At 37.7% G+C, this 21,784-nt stretch overlaps 1 protein-coding gene across 1 annotated transcript in view; it reads right to left on the minus strand.

The window, feature by feature from the left end:
* klhl2 (kelch-like family member 2) overlaps positions 1-21,784 on the minus strand; it is a 32,758-nt gene that overhangs the window by 10,631 nt on the left and 343 nt on the right. Inside the window, exons 2-11 of the mRNA XM_056256908.1 lie at positions 21,155-21,280; positions 19,956-20,062; positions 18,915-19,036; positions 17,724-17,886; positions 17,507-17,616; positions 12,740-12,856; positions 12,506-12,655; positions 10,337-10,454; positions 6,128-6,325; positions 397-498 (exon numbers count right to left, since the gene is read on the minus strand). Of these exons, the coding sequence (XP_056112883.1) occupies positions 397-498; positions 6,128-6,325; positions 10,337-10,454; positions 12,506-12,655; positions 12,740-12,856; positions 17,507-17,616; positions 17,724-17,886; positions 18,915-19,036; positions 19,956-20,062; positions 21,155-21,280 (1,313 nt within the window). The remainder of the gene's footprint in view (positions 1-396; positions 499-6,127; positions 6,326-10,336; positions 10,455-12,505; positions 12,656-12,739; positions 12,857-17,506; positions 17,617-17,723; positions 17,887-18,914; positions 19,037-19,955; positions 20,063-21,154; positions 21,281-21,784) is intronic.

Here is a 21,784-nt window from a genome sequence, read left to right on the forward strand (position 1 = left end):
TGCAATTAAGTAAAAGATTTTTCTGTCACTTTTTATCAATTTTTTAAACGAGTATTTAAAAAAAATCTTACTGACTCAAAGCTGTTGGTAGTGTAAATGATTCTGAACATTATTAATGATTATTATTATTATTAATTAATTTATTATATCATTATTATTTTATTGGCATTACAATGTAAGCACAAAGCAGCATCAAAACAAAATGTGAAAATACATTAATATGGTAATATACTTGTAATTCCATGTCAGACAAATTTGGATACAGTTTGTACAATATGTAATGTGTCCCTAGTTTCAAAAGGTTCAAGACCCCTGGTTTAGGCCCTTTTCTTAACCTCCAAATGCCAAACAAAACAGCAATGTACATCTAATATACAGATAACTAACGTCACTAACCTCCAACAACGCCGACTCCAACACTGCTTCGCCGCGTGTTCATGGGATTGACGTGGAACCACTCATTGGCCTTAGCGTTATACGCCTCTACAGTAGCTAAACCTGCAAAGCAACATTTTCATCATCGATATGGTCACAGATGTAGGAACACAGTTCATGTTCATCATCCCAATCATGGCCGTACCCACCTTTGAGGTCCAGACCTCTGTACTTTTTCTGAGGTGTATCAAAAGTTGTGAACTAATTTACTAATAATAACTGCACTATACCTAATAATAATTTGATGCTGCAAAGATATTGGCCAACACCTAGATAACTGACTTTAAACTGACTCACATCTGTGTTGATAAATTAGCAGTGTAACAGTGCTCAATGTAAAGACGACTGAGATGGCAAATCAAATAAAAAAAGGTGGGCCTTATTATTACTTTTTCACAGAAGCCGAGCGGTCAGAAAGTGAGATGTACGGTAAGTAGCTAATATATCTGATTATTACAGTGTATTTAACTGTTACGATAAAAAAGTTAAATGAACGATTGTGATATACAGTAATGGAAGCAACACAACCAGAGCTGCTTTCAGCACAGGCAATAAGATTATGAATGAATGTTTGCATATTGTGAATTCATTTTATGTATTTTGTTAGACTTTCCATAAAAAGGCTTGGATAGCCTTTCAGTAACTTCACTTATCTTTTCTTTACAGGTTGTGGTTAGACAGTCATTTAGCAAAAAAAAAGAAAAAAAAAAAGGATTAATAATATTTGAAAATAGATGCATTATTTTTCAATAAATTCTATTTCTTTAACAATTCCTTTAATTTTCTCTTTTGACAAGAAATCCCCAATTGTCTGCAACCTTTGTATATTGATACTTCCACATTTAAAGGGATAGTTCACCTAAAATGACAATTCTGTTATTATTCAGTAATCATATACCCATTCAAACTTTTCATTCCAAACCCATGTTATTTTTCATGAACTTTTTCATGACCATGCGTGTACAGTTTTCACTGAGGGGGGTGCTAACTTCAATGTCCTGCATGTATTGCATTTTATTTATTTTATTTTCCATTTTACCGTAAAACTATATTTACAAGGTCACATTGTAAAGTGTGCACAGTTTAACAGTGCTTCAGATTAAGCACATGTTATCATCTTTATTATTACCTTATCAGCTCTTTGAATCAATAACGGTTTATTGAAACCTTCCGGCTGACAGTCCCAACTACTGGCCGGAAAAGATATTGAGGGCTTTAAAACTTCAGTGAGGTAAATGAACGCGATGTATCCAGCTGCAGAACCGCAGATCCAGCCGTTTTAGACCAGGAGCCCCAGGACAGAAGTGTCTTATTACTTAGTTCTGGCATGAAACTCTAGATGGCGCAGGCTGATAGGTCCTTAACTCATTTGGTCATCTACATGCAGCGCGCTTAAGAAACTCTCCATCTTCCCCAGCTCCACCTGTATAGATCTGCTACAGGGATTATATCATGTATGTTACATGTGCTGCAGCACCATGTCTTACATGCTCACCACAACATGTCTGTGAATGTTTTGGCTGAGGCAAGTCTCTGTACTTGCTCTGCAGCTGCAGCAGTGTAGCACAGTGTTTCCCAACCCTGTTCCTGGAGGCACACCAACACTACACATTTTCCAACTCTTCCTAATCGATCACACCTGAATCAACTCATCAGCTTGTTAGTAGAGACTCCAAGACCAGAAATATATGGGTCAGAAAAGGGAGACATCCAAAATGTGCACTGTTGGTGTGCCTCAAGGAGCAGGGTTGGGAAACACTGGTGTAGCAGATCTATTCCGCCAAGACCAAATACATTAACATTGCCAATATCCATTACCATGCCAAATCTGTCAGAGAGTTGTCATGACAGAAATAGAGTTATGAAATGAGTTCTGCTGCCTGTAAGATAAACGTTATTTTCTAATATTAAATATGAGCTATTTTCACATGGATTTTTATCGGATCAATATCTACAATATTTAACAAAATACTTAGATGATATGATGTAGCCTATAATGAGCAATATTAAAAAAAAAATCATAATAATGGATAATACAACACAATGTTTTGTTGTTAGTTCACACTGCATAAACTAATGAGAACAAATACTTTTTAATCGACTTTTCTCCAGTGTTGTGACGCATTTCCAAGTGAAACAGAATATTGAATAGAGGGTGGGGTTTTTACTTTAGCGCACCTCCTTACCATCCCTCGCTCATAGCAGACTGGCGGTTGGAGGGGAGTGGTTAAGGATATTCAACTCAAGCCATAAAACTATGTCATCAGAGAAGGAACGCCGTTCCAGAGCGGAAGCAAATTTCCAGATTTTGATTAAAGATTACCACGACAAACTTTTTTTTTCTGTGTATTAACTTGCACGGATTAATTGTTCTGCACATGTTGCACTTAAAGGTACAATATGTAAGAATTTTGTAATAAAATATCCAAAAATCACTTGCACAGTGTGATATATTTCCTGCAGTTGTGTACTTACAATATCCCAAAAGTCTCCAAAGATTTTTTATTTCAGAGAAATTCCAATTTTAAATAAGTGGCCGTCCCGGAAAAAAATGTCGCCTGTCAATGACGCAATATCCGCGCTATCCTCGGTTTCCGTTCATACTGCCATAGCCATGACGTAACCATGGCGACAGACGTGGACAACTGCGTAGTGCGTAACGTTTAGCGGCACGCAGTTCTTGTTTCTTTCAAACATAGACCATGGCAAGCAGACTTTGGGACAAACAAGGAGAACTAAAATGAGGATCAATATCAGCGTGGCCAAAGAGTATAGAGCTGGTAAGTCCCGCCCCTTCCGCTTACCCCGCTGGACCTCTAGGTTGAAAAATCGTCAATGCAAGTGAATGAGAGAAAATAATTATTTTCTAATCCCGTTTGAATTTTGCAATGAATGTGAACATATGTTGTCTGTGAATTTTTTATATAAATTTTCGTGTAAAGAATGCTACAATTTAGCGGGTAGAATTTTCATACGGTTAGACTTTGTGTGAGAGCACTTTGTTGAATACAACTCTTCGCTGCTTTCGACGCGTTTGATATACGTCACCACCACTAGCACACGGATCCCGCTAAACATGCCTTTGTTTGAATGGTGACATTTGGGTACAAAACACACAGGCATCTCGATCTAATTCCTTAGATTATCGCACCGTGATTTGTGGAGGGAAAATGTGTTATGCGGTGACGTCACATATGCGACGTGTAGTCTTTCTCGTTATGTCTATTCCACAACTGCTAGCCAAAGAATCATACAATATACTGTCAAACTCGTTACATGAGAAATTATATAAAAAATTCACAGACAACATTTGTTCACATTCATAGCACAATTCAAACGGGATCAGAAAATAATTATTTTCTCTCATTCACTTGCATTGACGCTTTTTCAACCTAGAGGTCCACTTGGAGTTTTACGGATGGGCGGGACTTACCAGCTCTATAGAAGAACAATACACTATATGATATATTACACTATACACTATAGTCAATATACGTTCTTTGGCGTGACGTTTTTGAGATGCCGAGAGCTCCACGTCCACGACTAACTTGGACTTGACAGAGCTTCACTAGTCAAGACTTGACAGCTTTATTAGACAGGTGAGCAAATGTACATAAAACAAATCAATGTTATATAACGTTAGCTCAACATGATGAAATGTTAGAATATGGTCAGTATGTTATTCTAATGTTGATCTAGCTTACTGCTAGTTTCGTATAGCAAACGAACTAACCCGTAGTATAACATTATAACTTTCAACACACATTTAAATGCCGTTTAGTGTGATAGTGTAACGTTAGACCAAGTGAAGCAGCGCTGCGTTACCTCACAAGTTTAATTAGTCTAATAAACTGACCTGTGTGAGTAATCCAGCACTTGCGGGTAGTTCGGTAGAATTAAATGTCCTTATTCCTTTATATCCGCGGGATTCGCGAGTGTGATATCTGTCTCTTTAGCAATCGTGACCTGCTTCATACTACTGTAATGTTAAAAAACATGAATTTTTGCACTCATCCATAAACATTAGATCCATCAGCTTGACAGCAAGTCCCATCATTCAGCTCATCACTGCGTCATCAACCTACGCCTTTGTTATTGTTGGAAACTGCGCCCTTTTGTGGTGAAAAAAAACCTACATATTGTGCCTTTAACCATATTTTCCTTTTTGAAGTGATTCCAATCATAATTTAACCAATTCAAAACCATCATGGCGAACAGTGTGCATCTAAAGTGTCTCAGGAAATAATCCACAATTTATCGGCTTTAATATATTGGCCAACTTTTCTTATTGCCGATAACAATAACATAAAAAATTAACATATATCGTCCGATACAGATACGGTGACCGATATATCGTGCATCCCTACTCATAAGTTTTTTCTTTTTTTGCATTTTTCATTAATCATATTAATTTCGTAATGAAATCATAAAAAATTGTCAAATGGGAAATTATACATTTATTAATATATATTTTTAAATAAAAAAGTTGTATAGTTGCATATCGTTGAACTAACAATGAAATATTGTGTTCGAATCCATTAACTTTAAACATGATTAATAGGCATTAGGCAATTTTTAAAACAGTTCTCAATGTACAAAGTGACTTTATTTAAAATTATTGTTGTGAAATATTAAAATCCATGTGAAAATAGCTCATATCTATTAAAAGGAAATTATGTGCATAAGCTCCACCCCTCACTTCTGTTCTGTGGCTGCCGGTCTGAAACTGCTGGCACTGTGGTTCTGCAGCGGAATACTATTAAAATGAACAGACGTGTTTGTGCTTGCGAGCAAAATGGAAAAGAGTGGGGTGTCGAGACATATTTTTAAACGTTTTAAAATAACATTTATCTTGACATGACGTTTGCGCGAGAAACAAACAAAAAAAAAGCAGATGAGCCGCGCAAAGGTCAAAGATGAAATGTTTAACGCATTTACATCAAAAACAACATTTTCTCTTGTTCATCACCACTAGGCTAGGGCAAACAAAGTGCAATAATTTATATTAAAATCTATATTATTTGACATTTATAACGTGAGTGAATCTTCAAAAAGATCAGGGGCTTTCGACAATAATCAGGAGCTTAAGCCACCAAGGTAGCTACTCACCAATAGCAGATTACAAGAGGACAATACGTCTGTTGTTATCTTCTGAGCCATTCTGAGACGTGTCTGAAGTCCGCGGTCTTTTGCTTCATATTTAATAGCGCTCCATTATGATCGCTGTTGATGAAGAGCTTAATATGATCCCTATTCGCTAATGCGCGCCGTACCTGAGCGTGGCTTAATTGACTCCTACCCCCATCAAGACCATTGTTTATACATATAAGCACCCTAAACATTTATTAATTTAGGTTTTTAATGTGCCGGCGCTATACAAATTTCTGGCGGGGCCATAGCCCCGTCAAGCCCCGCCCTAGCGCCGCCACTGGAAAAGACATGGTTTTTGTGTTAAAGCTGTTGTTTTCCAATTTTTGCCCTCCAGATATCTTAAAATGCACATATACAATAGACCTCAGTATTTCTAAAACCCTGCTCTTATGATCCCAATTATTATTAGTATCTTCATAGTAATAATAAGCATTGCTACCATAACTAGAATAACAGTTATGCACTTCTCCGCCATACACAAATGCAGCTGCAACATAGTAAAAGCATTTTTGATGCAAGATGAATATATTGCATGTGTTACCTGTGCTGCCATCAAAGCCCCCTACAGCATACAGCAGTCCGTTGAGGATAGCGGACCCTAGTGTTGACCTCCGGTCCTGCATACTGCTGACACAACACCACTCATCTTTTACTGGGTCGTACGCGTCCACCGTCCTCACACGCAATGACCCGTTGAAACCCCCGACAGCATACACAACTCCGCCCACGTACACCACACCTATAAATAAATTAAAAAAAAAATTTTTTGTGAATATACACTCCTGGACAAAATCTTAAGACCGGGGGAAACATTACCAGTATTCGCATTTCGCGCAGGTGGATCGTTAACGGGTTGTAAGTACTGCATCAAAATGCCAAAAGAAGAAACAGGAGCAAGAGACAAAAAATTAGGGATGGCCCGATACCGATACTGGCATCGGGGATCGGGCCGATACTGTCCTAATATACTCGTACTCGTACTCATAAAAATTCGCCGATACCACGCACCGATACCACGTACATTTTGCAAAACGAAACTGGCCGCCGCGAGTGCTTTGTCGAGGTGAACTGAGGCATAGGAAAGTATAATGTCGGCGGTTTGGGCTCATTTCAAGATAAGGGATGATGACAACAGCAAGGCAGACTGTGAGTTATGTTCAGCTAAGGTCTCGAGAGGAGGGAAAGAAAGTACATCGTTTAACACCAGCAATCTAAACATCTGAAGACGCATCATAGATCTGATGGCCGAGCGCGCGCGCGGGTGGTAATGCACTCACTCTGTGTGTGCGGGTTACGGGAGAATAAAACGATTCGCGGGACTCCCGCAAACTAGAAATATCTATGAATAAAACATAAAAACTAAAAGATTTTTATTCATCTCTTGCAGAAAAGCAACAAGAACAACTACAACAAAATAGAAACGATTTACAGGACAGAGTTTCTATTCATAACATGGTTACAGCGTTGAGCGATGTAGCCAATCACAGACATATGTGTTGATTTCTGGAACGCAATGGCCAATCAGAAGCATTTAAGATAGACTCCCCTCACCGCTCAAAACGGACTTTTTTGTTCAGTGCTGAATTCTGTATGCTGGCAAATCCTCTAATTATAACAAACAAAGTGTGGATATTATGAAAGATTGATTGTGCAGTCAGCTTCATTAATAATAAATGAGATGTGTGAGATCGTGATGAACTGTCAGCTTTTAGGATTTATTAAGGGAGCGCACTTTGCGCGCATTCAGTCATGCCAGACCATGCACGCAGTAGCCTGCTTGCTTTTATGTTAAATTAACAGTGGTTTGTGTGTTAATACATTTATTATTTTACTAATTTTTATTTATTTTTAGACTTGTTAAAACAAGCAGAGAAGAAAATAAAAACAGTCTTCTAACCTGTGTTCTAAAATAGTCGTCTTCTTTTCTGGGAGCCTATTACTTTTGCGGTAGAAATATCGGTATCGGTACTCGGTATCGGCAAGTACACAAATGTAAATACTCGTACTCGTATCGGTTTGAAAAAAAATGGTATCGGGCCATCCCTACAAAAAATATAGAGTAGGCAATTTATTGAAAACTGCATTTAAACCAAAACAGGCTGTTCATCAGCTGATCAAAAGTTTAAGACCATAGCCTTAAAAAGGTCAAATCTGCACAAAAATATGGCTTTCATGTCATTGTCCTTCAGGCAGTCACACTGTCATGATCTCCTGATGGCAAACGTAAAAAGGCTTTCTCTCTTTGAACGTGGCAGGATTGTTGACCTGCACAAGCAAGGCCTCTCGCAACGCGCCATTGCTGCCGAGGTTGGACTCAGTAAGACAGTCATTTTACATTTCTTAAAAGATCCTGAGAGTTATGGGACAAAGAAGTCAAGTGCTAGACCCCAAAAAATGTCATCTGCACTGAGCCTTGTTCACGGTTGTCCGTGAAGACACAGGTCGATCCTCAACCCAAATTAACGCCCTTACTGATGCTGACTGCAGCCCAATAACCATAAGACGTCATCTGTGAGAGAAGAACAAAAAATGTCTTCAAAGGCCACATCTCCTCACACGCCACAAACTTGCCCATATGGAATTTGCAAGGGAGCACCAAACATGGGACATTGAAAGGTGGAAGAAAGTTTTATTTTCTGATGAGAAAAAAATTTAACCTGGACAGTCCTGATGGCTTCCAACGTTACTGGCAACGTTACGATCCCACCGTAGATGTTTTCTACACGGCACAGTGGAGGAGGCTCCATCATGATCTGGGGTGCTTTATCCTTCAATGGGAAAATGGAGCTTCAGGTTGTGTAGGGGCGTCAAACGGCGGCTGGCTCTGGACATGCTGCAGTGGGCATCCCTCTTGACTGAGGGCCCTCATCTGTGCAGTAATGACTGGGTCTTTCAACAGGACAACGCTGCAGTTCACAATGCCTGCCTGACGAAGGACTTCTTCCAGGAGAATAACGTCGCTCTTTTGGACCATCCTGCGTGTTCCCCTGATCTAAATCCCATTGAGAACCTTTGGAGATGGATGGCAAGGGAAGTTTACAAAAACGGACGACAGTTCCAGACCGTGGATGCCCTTCGTGAAGCCATCTTCACCACATGGAGCAACGTTCCTGGAAACAGTCCCATCAAGCATGCTGAAGCGAGTGTTTGAGTGATCACCAAGAACGGTGGGGCTACTCACTACTGAGTCCTTTTTTGACACTTTTAGTTCTGTTGTAGGATTTTTTTGGGCTATGGTCTTAAACTTTTGATCAGCTGATGAACAGCCTGTTTGAGATTAAATACAGTTTTCAATAAATTGCCTTCTCTCTATTTTTTGTCTCTTGCTCCTGTTTCTTCTTTTGGCATTTTGAAGCAGTACTTACAACCCGGTAACGATCCACCAGCGTGAAATGCAAATACTGGTAATGTTTTCCCTGGTCTTAAGATTTCGTTCAGGAGTGTATATAACAGTTGGTGAGTGAAGATTTTTATTGTTATACAAGACACTGGTTCATTAAATTATTTTGTATTCCATAATTTGTTTTACATTCTGTTGAAAAGCCATAATAGGCTGTTGAATGGCAGGTTTCATTGTGACAACTTATCCCATATAGTCTCACAATATACCGCTACTGGGTTACACTACCATTCAAAAGTTTTTGGTTGGAAATATTTTTTTTAATCCTTTTGAAGGCTGCATTTATTTGACCAAAAATAGAGTAAAAACAGTAATATTGTGAAATATTATTACAATTTAAAATGTAGAATTTCTGTGTTAATATATCTAAAAATGTCATTTATTTTTTTGATGGCAAAGATGTTTTTTAGCAGCGATTACTCCAGTCTTCACTGTCACATTATAATTCAGAAATCATTCTAATAGGCTGATTTGGAGATTAAGAAACATTTCTTATTATTACCAATGTTGAAAAACAGTTGCTGTTTAATATTTTTGTGGAAACTGATTTTTTTTTCCAGGATTCTTTGATGAACAGAAAATTTGAAGAACAGCATTTATTTGAAATAGAAAAAACTTTAGTGACATTATAAATGTCTCTACAGTCACTTTTGATCAATTTAATGCATCCTTGCTGTATTATTAGGCAGCTATTAAAAAAGAATGTTAACACCAAACTTTTGAATGGTAGTTTGTGTTGTCACAGAATGTTAGTGTATTTTTTTTCTGGGAAAATAATGGTAGAAATGTTCTAATGTTTTATTATGTTAATGTTCTAGTGCCTATACATACATTTGAGCCCAATAGTTTTTTACCCTCTCAGTTCATGTTTTCTGTGTAAATACATTTATGCCGCATAAAAAGGAACTTTTTGTGGAATATATGCCACCTAAAATGGGCCTCAAGTCAGTAAATCTACACTTGAAATTTCATTTTTCACCCACATTAAGTGTCCAAAACGTCAATGATCTTGCCATCACTTACAAATACAGTAACTAAACATCATTTTCATAACCAGAGTCATTTCAACAGCACCACATTTTTAGCAATGTCCATGTCATGACAGATTCCCCAGCAAATTGCATTTTACTCACCCAAGAGTATGGGTGTGGGTATGGGTATCTCATTATTTTCAGTACATACAGTTAATTACCTTTAGAACCGAAGCAATTACAGTAAGCAACACAACGGTCAAGTCAGTACTGGGGATGCAATGAAGTTTTAAAAAGGACAGCTGTTGAATGTGAGACCAGGGTGAGTCATTTTTGTGCCTGCACAGTCATTGTCAATGATAAGAGCGTGGCTGCTCACCTGCTCGACATCGTCTGGAGGGTAATTCTGCCACTTGAAACCATCTCTCCTCCTCAAAATCATAGCACTCCACACTGCGGATGGCTTTAGGGGCCTGTCCCCCGACTACAACCATCACCTTTAACACACATGTGAGAAAAGAATCAGATCCCTTAACTTTCTGTTCTCAACTTTTTTGTTTATCCAGTTTAAATGATCTTATATCTGTGTATAAAAGTTATTTTAGAATAAATTCTTACAAAACAAATTCTTTGCATTCACGATTGTTTAAAGGTTTTTAAATGATAAGATTTTCAATAAAAGTTGAAATATAATGCCTTTAAAAACATCGTGTAGTGTTAACCATCAAGTAAGTAAGGGATAATGTACGTCCAGCCGGTTGTTATCGCAGAATAACCCCGACAGGATGATCAGGACCCTGAAGCGGAGGGGTCTTGCATCAGCCTGAAGGGGTTTATTCTGAGATAACAACCGGCTGGATGTACATTTTCCTGCTAATTACACAGCTACTTGCCACATAAGTAAATAATTAGACATGAAATATTGATCTAAGATTAAAAAAATTATTAGCTCTTTAAACACAAAGTTCCGCGGAGAAAGCAGTTGCTAGCAATCGGCAAGTTCAAACTAGATGGACATTTAAAGGAGAACTCCGGCGCAAAATGAACCTTTGGTCTAATAAAACATTGGTACCTAGTCAACCGTTCTCTGAGATTTGTTTTCATGATAATCGAATGTAAAGAGTTTTATCTCTAAAAACTGTTTAGCGTATAACGCTAGTAATGGGGGCATTTAATAAGTAAAAAGAAATCGCTAGTTAATACCACTAACAAGGCTCAAAATAGCCCCACACTAACACAGTAACATAATGAGGGTCCCTACATGCAAAACGAAGCATTGAGAACTTTGTAAGTGTACAGACCGTTTAATAAGAAGATATTTTATAAAGACAGTCCACTTTGTGTATACAGACAGGAGCCATCTTTGGAAAACAGTCTCGACTAGTCAAACCACGAACGCCATTCATACAGTTCAGAAGTTCACTGAACTTCATACAGTTCAGCTCACTTAGCACGTCGTTCGTGGTTTGACTAGTCGAGACTGTTTTCCAAAGATGGCTCCTGTCTGTATACACAAAGTGGACTGTCTTTATAAAATATCTTCTTATTAAACGGTCTGTACACTTACAAAGTTCTCAATGCTTCGTTTTGCATGTAGGGACCCTCATTATTTTACTGTGTTAGTGTGGGGCTATTTTGAGCCTTGTTAGTGGTATTAACTAGCGATTTCTTTTTACTTATTAAATGCCCCCATTACTAGCGTTATACGCTAAACAGTTTTTAGAAATAAAACTCTTTACATTCGATTATCATGAAAACAAATCTCAGAGAACGGTTGACTAGGTACCAATGTTTTATTAGACCAAAGGTTCATTTTGCGCCGGAGTTCTCCTTTAAGGGATACGGTACAATCATACCACTTATCACACAGCATTTCGTCACATAAATAATTACAGGGATAGGAGATATTGATCTGAGATGTTTTAAAATCGTACCTGTTTGTTATCTTATAGTAACAGTGTAAGCGTTATACTTGCAAGCGTATATCGCTGCTGACTTCAGTAACCCGGATGAGCCAGTGTTATCTGTTTTTAGCGGTATGTTATTCCCTGATAACAACCGCTAAAAAAACATCTGACAGTAAAATAAAAATATGATTTTTTTGTAAACTTGAATCTAAAGTTCAGGTACAGGTTTAATTGTCCACATGACAGTAAAATTAGAATGTATGAGGACTCTGCAAATCCATTCAAATAATTGTGATTAAAGCATGCTTAGTTCTTATCTACTGTTACATAATATAACTATCTTAATGTGGTTGGTCTCTATTATTATCGAAGGCCATATGCTTAATATGTAGCTCTGTTTGACGCATTTTGTATTGGCGGTCCCTGCTTCATGTCTCTATCGCCTAAAGGGCCCTTGCCATGAAAAACGTTGAAGACCCCTGTTCTAAGAAGCTAAGACCGACGTGTGACAAGAGTTTAAATACAGCTTGCAGTATGTGCAGATCATGTTCCCCCCTCTTCATCCAATATCTTCCTGCTCTTTACAGCTAATATCAATGAAAATGTACAAAATGACCATAATCAAGACTGTCCTAACAAACCTTTGGGTAGCTGATGGGTGTTCTCACTCTGGTCCGGATGGTCTTCATCATGGAGCGCTGCTCGGCAGGCAGAAGGTGGTACTTCATAGCTTCAATAAGGTAGTCTTTACATGTGCTGCTGTTCTTTACTAGAGTTTCCTCTTCCACCCTCTACACACACACACAAAATTACACTAAAGAATATCAAACCACACATTTACTAATGCGTTTGCACACACACACACACACACACACCTGTACGAGGTATTCTCTGGAAAGAAGGGGCAAGCGAACATGTTCCATCAGATGAGACATGTGTTCCTGACGCACATCTTTATCATGCGTGACCCACGCTATGACCGCTTCAAACACCTATAAACACACAAGGAACGTTGATACCAGTTTATATTCGTCTCAAGTGATTCAATCACAAATGGTCAGCACAAATTCCAAAACATTTTGAGATCCTATCAATGCAATCACATATGCAGATATGCATTGTGATCACATCACATTTGAAAAGTGAACACTAATCGTTCAAAATGTTAAAGTTCAAATGTTTGGTTTTTTTTTAAATCTAGCTTAAAACATGTGCCAAGTTCTTAGAAACATTTTCTTTGTATTCCTGTTTGTTTTAATGTGTTTTTAAACTAACATTTTCAATAAAGTTGAGATAAAATGACTTTTAAAAATGTGAAATGGTGTAACCCTGAAGTAAAAAGTAATAACACATTTCCTTACACCTTTAATGTATGTGAGTGCACACATCTTAATTATAACAAATTCATACATTTTATTTTGGGGAGCAGTGTTATTTTAGTATTATTTATATGTTATTATAGTTTTTTTATATTTTGAGTTAATTTTCCCTTTTCATTTGCTTTTTTCAGGTGCTTGTCATTTTTAATATTACTATTTATGTCAAATTTATTTTTATTTCACTTTTAATTTCAGTTTGAGTTCAGTTTTAGTTTTTATTTATTGTCAGTTAGTAATTTTATTGTTTTAACTTGGCAACATTTCTAATATTCACTTAGTTGTTCCATCTAATATTTGTATTAGATAGATTGTATTAGGTATTTTATTTTATTTCATATTTATTTAAATAAAAATAAAAAAATAAAAAACATTGTTGTAGTTTTAGGCTTAGTTAATAATAATAACCCTGTTGGGGAGTCACATCATATGATATTTTATAACCTGAACTAATCTTGCTTTGTGACAAGAAGGTTATTTATCAAACAATCTAATATTTTAAAGGGCACCTATTATGCAAAATTCACTTTTACATGGCGTTTGAACATAAATGTGTGTTGGCATTGAGTGTACTCAACCACCCTATAATGATAAAAATCCACCCAGTGCTTTTTTTTAATCCCCATAAATCATAAGCACTGTCTCAGAACAAGCCGTTTTCAGACTCGGGGCAATGTGACGTACTTTTGCACAAGCCCCGCCCACAACTGTTGATTGACACTGCTGTATTGGCGTAGACCAGCCCTGAGTGAGCTAAACACAGTCCGCCATTGTTTCGACGCCGGAGCAGCTGTAGACAAGAATGTCTTCTAAAGTGATTGAGGTGTTTTGTTGTTGGATGTAAGAATGAACATAGCAGTCTTCATTTACTCCTGTTGTTACCTTGAGGATGGATCAGTAAGTTACCAACAGTTCGTGATCCAGCTTACAGTCTCCGGAGTGATAGGCCTTAAGTTACTTAAGTTACTGAACGTTAAGTTACTGATCACGGCAGAAAATGAAAGTGAGAGCGCGCACTTTATGACTGCTTATCAAGTCGTTTTACGGATATAAAGTTTACCAGTTTATTAAGCACCCACTAAAAAGGTGTGTATATCTTTGTTTACTGTTAGTTGTAACGAGTGTTTTGTGTAAGTTACTTCGCTGTGTATGTTGATGATGATAATGAAAGGGAGAGAGAGAGAGTTTACGGATAAAACTTTAATGCGCACTTCTTATACTGTGGTTATTCAGCTCTTACAGTGATTTTCTGGAGTAAAACTGACGCTTCATCTTTTGTGTGATGTACAATAAACTTCATTAAACTCGTCAGTATATTTTTGGCCATCATTCGGACGTGGTCCGCTACAGCAGGCTTGTACTAATAGTGGATAAAAGCAAGATGAAAAATAAGTTATAACCGTAATTAAACTAGACTATACCTGTTATATTTCTATACAGCGTATATTCTCTGGCTCTGCGGGTATTATTGTCCGACTCCGGGTCGAAATGAACACTGCTACTGAGAGTTTCTGTTTTGATATTATCAGATGAGATTGTCCTGGCTCTGAGCGTGATTTCGTGAGGCTCCGCCCTGTGTGCGGAGCAGCAGCTCATTTGCATTTAAAGGGATACACACTAAAACGGTGCGAGCAATACCTCAGCGATATCCTCCAGATCGAGGCAAAAGGGGTTACAGTATGCAGTGGAGGGATATATTCAAAATATAAAAATAAGCAATGAAGGAGACACGACTACTATCGAGGCGAATGCTTATACCGGTCTCAAGCGAAATCTGAGAAACCCCATGACCTGTACCTCAAATGCAACCAGCACAGCCTTGAAGAAGATTTTATCAGCTGGTTCAGTGGCTAATTGTTTGGAGTTAGAAATATATAACTCGCGCTGCATATTTAGTAATTTTGCCTCAGATACAAGATTATACATTCGCTTTAACAAGCAGGTTGTTCATTAACACGGCAACCGCTTGCGTGTCATGCTGAATGCGATTTTCGTGTTTAAAAAGTAACTATACATAAGAGACGGAAACATGCAGATAACCATATATTATTTAAGGTTATTTCTATTCGTTACGATATTGATATATGAACTGATGTAGTCAAGTAAGCTTCATGCTTTCCCCGTTGTGAACGTGCACTCCTCTAAACTGTAGCTACGGGTGCTGCACTGTCGACTGCTGCTAATTTCCCCCCGAGAATATCATGTTAACAACAACCCTTTAGAAAACGTAATTCCTTTGTGGATCCTCTTGATCTGCTTTCTCCATGTTTCTTTGACTAATCTCAGTGTCTCAGTCTCACGCACGCTGCTAACCATGTTCGACACATTTAACTGGGAGTGGGGCCGTCCACACTGTTTGATCCATTGTAGGCACCGCTCACGTTGTATTTTCGGCTTTGGAAACGGAAAAAACACAACTCCTCCAGACAATCTATCGGCTGTGGGCGCACCGCTTCACCATCTTGCTTGGAGTCAATGTTTGACGGACCTGCTCACATAGTAACGGTTGCTATGATGTGTGATTGGACAATGGCCGTTTTGGGGGAGGGGCCGGCAAAGGTCAATTGTATGTAAGTGTGAACTTGTGAAATGTTGTTTATATGTATTTAGCCCTATTCAGATGGGATTAACTTTACAAGGGTAGATGGAGTAATGTAATTTTACCACAGGACATCTGTAATATTAATGGCCAATTCGCACGGGATAAGATTTCTCAGTAAAACTAGCAGAAGTGGGAGGGGTAACTCGATTTGCGCAACGCCGTCACCCTCCTGTTGTCATGTGCGTATTACGTTGCTTCCTGATATCACGTGCACACACATACAACCTATATTATTTATATATATAAAACAGTTATGTCAGGTCGAATGATGCATTAATTAACTTCAGATTGGATTGTGTTGGTAATAGGCACTTACCTAACGCTAAAAGATGTTCCGTACCTCTAACAAGTGCTTTCAATCTTCTTTCTGATTTCTGATCTGAATGGTATGTGGAAAACACTTTGCCATAGACTTGTCCCAGTGTCTAGAACGCAACTGAGTGCTTTTTCAAGCGTCTCCATACTTGCGGAAAACTACTTTTAAACAGGAAATGACTAAATATTTACGTACATATTTACAGCAGGTCTATTTGCACGGGATTAGTATTACCTGAGGTAATTTTTCCGGACCTTTTTACTGAAGGTAAAAGTCGCCGTAATCTTTACTGACATTGTCCGTAATGATTACTGAGATGGCACATTCAGACGAGACTAAAATCACAGAGAAGCTCTGGTAATTATTACTTTACCCCACCTCTCCATGTTAAATTAGTCCCGTCCGAATAGGGTTCATGTGGTGTTTAATATGCTTTAAGACAAACAATGTGCAAAGTCATAAGTCAACACCATTGCTCAGTTTTGTCTCCTTAAAACTGCAGTGAACGAAAGACAGTCTCAAAACGCAGTGAAATTGCTGGTGTTTGCGATGTCACAAACTACCTTGTAACCAATCACGTCTGATCGTCAACGTGGATCTCTAAGTGAGTGGAGGCGGGGATAATTTGCATCATAGAAGTGCGTATACTAAATGAGGCAAGAGGCTAGAGTTACATTCAAGCTATTTTAAGGGATTAAGAATTTTTTTTCCTAGGATTTTTTTTTTTTTTAAATATGTTATTTGATCAAAGATGAGTTTTAAGGGATAAAATTATTGACTAAAGGGGAACTTTAAGAGATGTATTGACCCTGACACTGGCATTTGAGTCTGCAGGGCTTCTCTGTATGATATTATTTCCTATTATATGTTTATTTTCTGCGGAAATAAGTATGTGTTCAAATTTGAAAGTTTGTAGCCACTAAATTATACACGTTCTCCTCAAAATCTAATCACAGGAGAGATTTTAGAGATGTCAATGCCAGGTGTAAACAGCATTCTGTCATAGTTGACAACTTGTGATAGGATCACCAGAGATGAATGTAAATATCAGGTGGAAAAAAGCTATAATTAATAAAAAGGACTGTCTTAAGAAGCTGGTGCTGCCATGTTAAAAGAAAAAAAAAAAACAGCATGGTGCCCACGCCTTACATCTTCCAACTCTTGTTTCCATGACGACAAACAAGCTCTCACCCCCAGCAGCTACAGCTATTCCCATAGTGTTATTGTACCAGCAGCACGTTACCATGGCAACAGAGCTGCTAAAGTCTGCATGATAAAATCACCTGTGTGCTGCTATAGTTACAGATCATCAGCAGGAATACAAGTCTCTCATCAAACGTGACATTACCTTTTCTTCGGATGTAATGGTCAGTTTGTCGCTTGCTATGAGGCTGCAGACTTGCTCCATGCCCAGATTGAGAAACTCCTCACTCTGCACGACCTCTGAGAAGTGCTGCTCTGTGAGTGTCAGTGAGTGGGAGAGAGATTGAGACTATTAAACAGAGTTACTGACACTATTGTGACTATCGTGTACTTTTCTCTTGTATGGATGGACGGACACACACCTGCATACGTGTTGGCAAGATTGAGCAGTTCCGTGCAGGCGTGCAAATCGGCAAAGGCGCGGATACCGAGGCAGTTGGTTGGGTGAAGTTGAGTTATGAGAAACTCGCAGCAGGCCTTTTTAACTTCCTGCAACTGCAGCAGACCAGCGGCAGGCAAGAGCACCTAAAACACACATACATACACACACAGAAAATACCACACACATGACCTCAAAAATGCTTTAAGAATTTGATCTGCTGTATTTTTATTTGTCCTGGCAATAACTTTACTTGCACTGAGGTACAACAAGTGTTTTTACTTAAAGAGTTTTTATTTATTATTATTTTTTAATTGATTTATTTTTGTATGAAAAATATATTTACAAAAGAATTAAAATAATCAACAATCAATATCAAATCAATAAATACGTCACATTACATAAGAAAATAGGTTGCAAATGTCAAGAAACAACTCCTGCACACCTATGTTGGGTGTGTGAAATGGGCATCTTTGCATTGTGTCTCGCTGTTTTTAAGCATCTCACGCCATTAAAAGTAGGCCAAGCTGCAATTCATCTGACTGTTTTTAATGCAAGAATGTGTCCTGTATGTATACCCCTCACTCCTTTTCACCTCTATTTGCTCAAAAGAAGCTTTATGCATGTGCAAACTGAGCTGACAGGATAAATGCCAGCAGGGGTTAAAGTGGAAAAAATTCCTGATCCTGAACTTTTGGTTACGTAACGTGACGTATGGATCTCAATCACACTGTGTTGCCAGGACCCACCCTGCTCTGTTTCTGATAGGCTTGTAACGTTAGTTAGAGCTGTGCTCCTCTCATATGATTGGTAGGTGAAATCAATTGACTCGAAAATATTAACCCGCATGCAAGTTCCCAATTATTTTTTTTCACGGCCGCATGCCGGAGATCCAGCACGGGATATTCTTATTGTTAAGCCCTGCAGCAAAGTTTGCATTCGAGTCTTAAAAATTCGGCCTCATTTTAACACCCTCCGTCTAGTCAAATGTGCAGTGCAGACACAGACACATAAGCTACTGACACCCACCCACACAGCACACTTCCTGGATGTGATTTTATATCCTCAGAGTAATACCAAAGAACACAACATAAAAAGAACACAGATTCAGTCAACTGTGTTTTTAGGTCATATTTCCATAGCATGCAAAAAAAAGTCACCCACACACGCTTACCTGCACATTCTCCTCCGTTACTTGGATCTCAGCGGTGTAAACATAGTCTATCAGCATTCCCAAAGTCCAGCCATCAATCTCTTTGATTCGAACCTTCTTCTGCCGGCTCTCGGTCATCTCTCCTACAAACACAAATATTCAAAAATGTCATATATATATAAAATAACAACCAAGTTAAATACCTTGTGTACCTTCTAAACTTAAAAGGTAAACGTGATGGCTGGGGTGCTGGAGGCAGGAATACGGTTCCCAGCATGCACCATGGCTTGTAACTCCAAATGACTGTTTACTGCATTATTTGCACTGGTGTCATTGTGTTAGTGGCTCCTGTAATTTATGCATAAATCTAACTAAATCTCTGCCCTCGAATATGTCACTGTCATAGTGGTTGGTATGTTAAATTTTTAAGGCACATCAAATTGGTTAATAGAATTACTAGGGTTTTTTTTTTTTATCTCTGGGTCATTTTTTTTTAGACACTTTGCATCCTTAGCGGCAGCAATTATTGTTAGATGAGCAAATATTGCATGAATTAACAGTGAAATATACACTGTAACAAAACCATGCAAATTGAACCACTTATTTGTGCATTATTAGTACAAAACCTAAAAGTGAGTCATTTTGATTCCCCATCATGAGAGCAAAAATGTACTATTTTACTTTTTTTATTTTTTATGTATCCAGCATAAGATATGCATGTGTGTAAGGCATTTTTTTATTTCCAGACTATGATGACTATATTCCAGCAGCTCTGACTGCATGACCAGCTGGTGGTCTAACGGACTACTCGCCCTAATGTAATGTTCCACTGGAGTGAATGTGTCATAATGTCTTGATAAATGTCTCCTTTATAATATATATATATATATATATATATATAATTTTTATTATTATTACATAGCACCTTTAATGCTACTTTATAGTTCTTATTGTAAATTAATTTTTCTTGTCATTACTTTTGTATGATGATTTGGCAATATTAAGCACAATCATGCCAATAAAGTACTTGAAATTAAAATTGAAAAACGTGTATGTTCTCACCTGTAAACATAGCATGGAAGTAAGGACTCCCAGCAGCTAAGACGACTCGATGAGCAGCGATCTCCACATCCTCCGCAATAATAGTGACATCACACAGTACACTCTGACTGCAGAGAGGAAAGATAAACATACACACAGACCAGTTTTTACAATTCTTCACACAGTGGCCTCTGTGTGCAAAAGTAATTGGATACTTTGGACAAAATTACTGAATGATTACAAACATCAAACCTTGTGGCATCTGCAAATAGAGGAAGTTCCTTAGACTTTTAAGCAGTGTCAAGGTGATTTTTAATGGTTATTTGAATTAAGTTCCCTCAAATTCAAAATTCTGAGGCCACTGTGTGGGTTAAGAATTTCAAGAATTTAATTTTTTATTTAGCTTAAAATGTGTGCTTGTGCTAGGCTGCATATATGATCAAAATACTATAAAAAAAAGTTATTTTAACAATTAATATTTCAGATTTTATTATTATATATATTTTGTATATATTTTTATTCCTGAATTTTCAGCAGAGATTACTCCAGTCATCAGTGCCACGTGATCCTTCAGAAATCATTTTGCTGCTCAAGAAACATTTCTTATTAATCTATGTTGGAAACAGTTGTGCTGGGGTTTTTTGTTGTTGTTGTTAAAAAGAACAGCATTCTTGCTTTTATTTGATATTTTGTTCAATTTAACGCATCACTAAATACAAGTATTAATTTATTTTAAAAAAATCTTACTGACCCCAAACATTTGTACAGTACTGTATATTGTAAATAACTGCCACTTGGTTTGATATTTTGGTACTATCTGATGCGATCTGATTAACTGTTTTAATGTTAACAACAATAACATTTTTATACACATACCTGAAAAACTAATTCAAAATTCTGTATTTGTTTACTCATCTTCATGTCATTACAAATTTGTGAGACTTTCTTTTTTTCCCGTTCAACACCAAATGAGGTGTTAGGCAGAATAGTTAACCTCAGTCACCACTCGCTTTCATTGAATCTTTAAAAAGAAAAAGGACAGTGACCTTTGACTGAGGCTGTCATTCTGCCAACATCTCCTTTTGTGTTCCACAGAAGAAAGTGATGAAAGAATTTTCATTTTTAGGTAAATTATCTATTAATAGCAGAAACATAAAAATTGTGTATAATCAATGTTACGAAGAGGCACTGCATGATTTCTAACAGTATCACACACACACCTGCGGAGCTCGTTCATGATCCTGAAGGCTTTCTTCATGTGACGTGGATTGATGGTGACTGCACTCTGTTTCTCACACACATCATCCTTCAGCTCCACAGCTTTATGATGGCAAAGCTTAGTGCATCTGAAAGAGACACACACACTCTGAGTGGTTCATCACCAACCACAGTAACATTACACAATCTTTAGAGTGGCCATTTGGTATGGTAGATTGCTTCAGCTACAGAATAAAAACATTAAAAAGGTCATTGGGACTTCATCTCACAATTCTGTTTATATTTTCCTCATAATTGCGGGTTTATATCCCTTAATTGAAAATTTTCCCAGAAAAAAATAAAGTCTGACTTGTGAGAAAAAAGCTAAAATTGTGAGATAAAAAGAACCTTCTTTTATTATTATTATTATTATTATACTTCTTTATATATGGACAAGCTTCCATAATATGGGAATTTTCAAATGTGACATGTCAGTTCCTAAACATGTGAGAGAAAAAGTGTTCTAGGTGTGTGGACAAAGACAGAGAGATGTCATGTGATCTTACGGCTGAACTGATTTACTCTATATTGACATGATTACAGTAGTGTGAACACATGCAGAGCTCTTCCTCTCTCTCTCTCCCTCTCTCTCT

This window comes from Rhinichthys klamathensis, unplaced genomic scaffold (genome assembly GCF_029890125.1).
Source record: "Rhinichthys klamathensis goyatoka isolate OS25496 unplaced genomic scaffold, OSU_Roscu_1.1 h1tg000133l_1, whole genome shotgun sequence".
Lineage (NCBI taxonomy): Eukaryota > Metazoa > Chordata > Actinopteri > Cypriniformes > Leuciscidae > Rhinichthys > Rhinichthys klamathensis.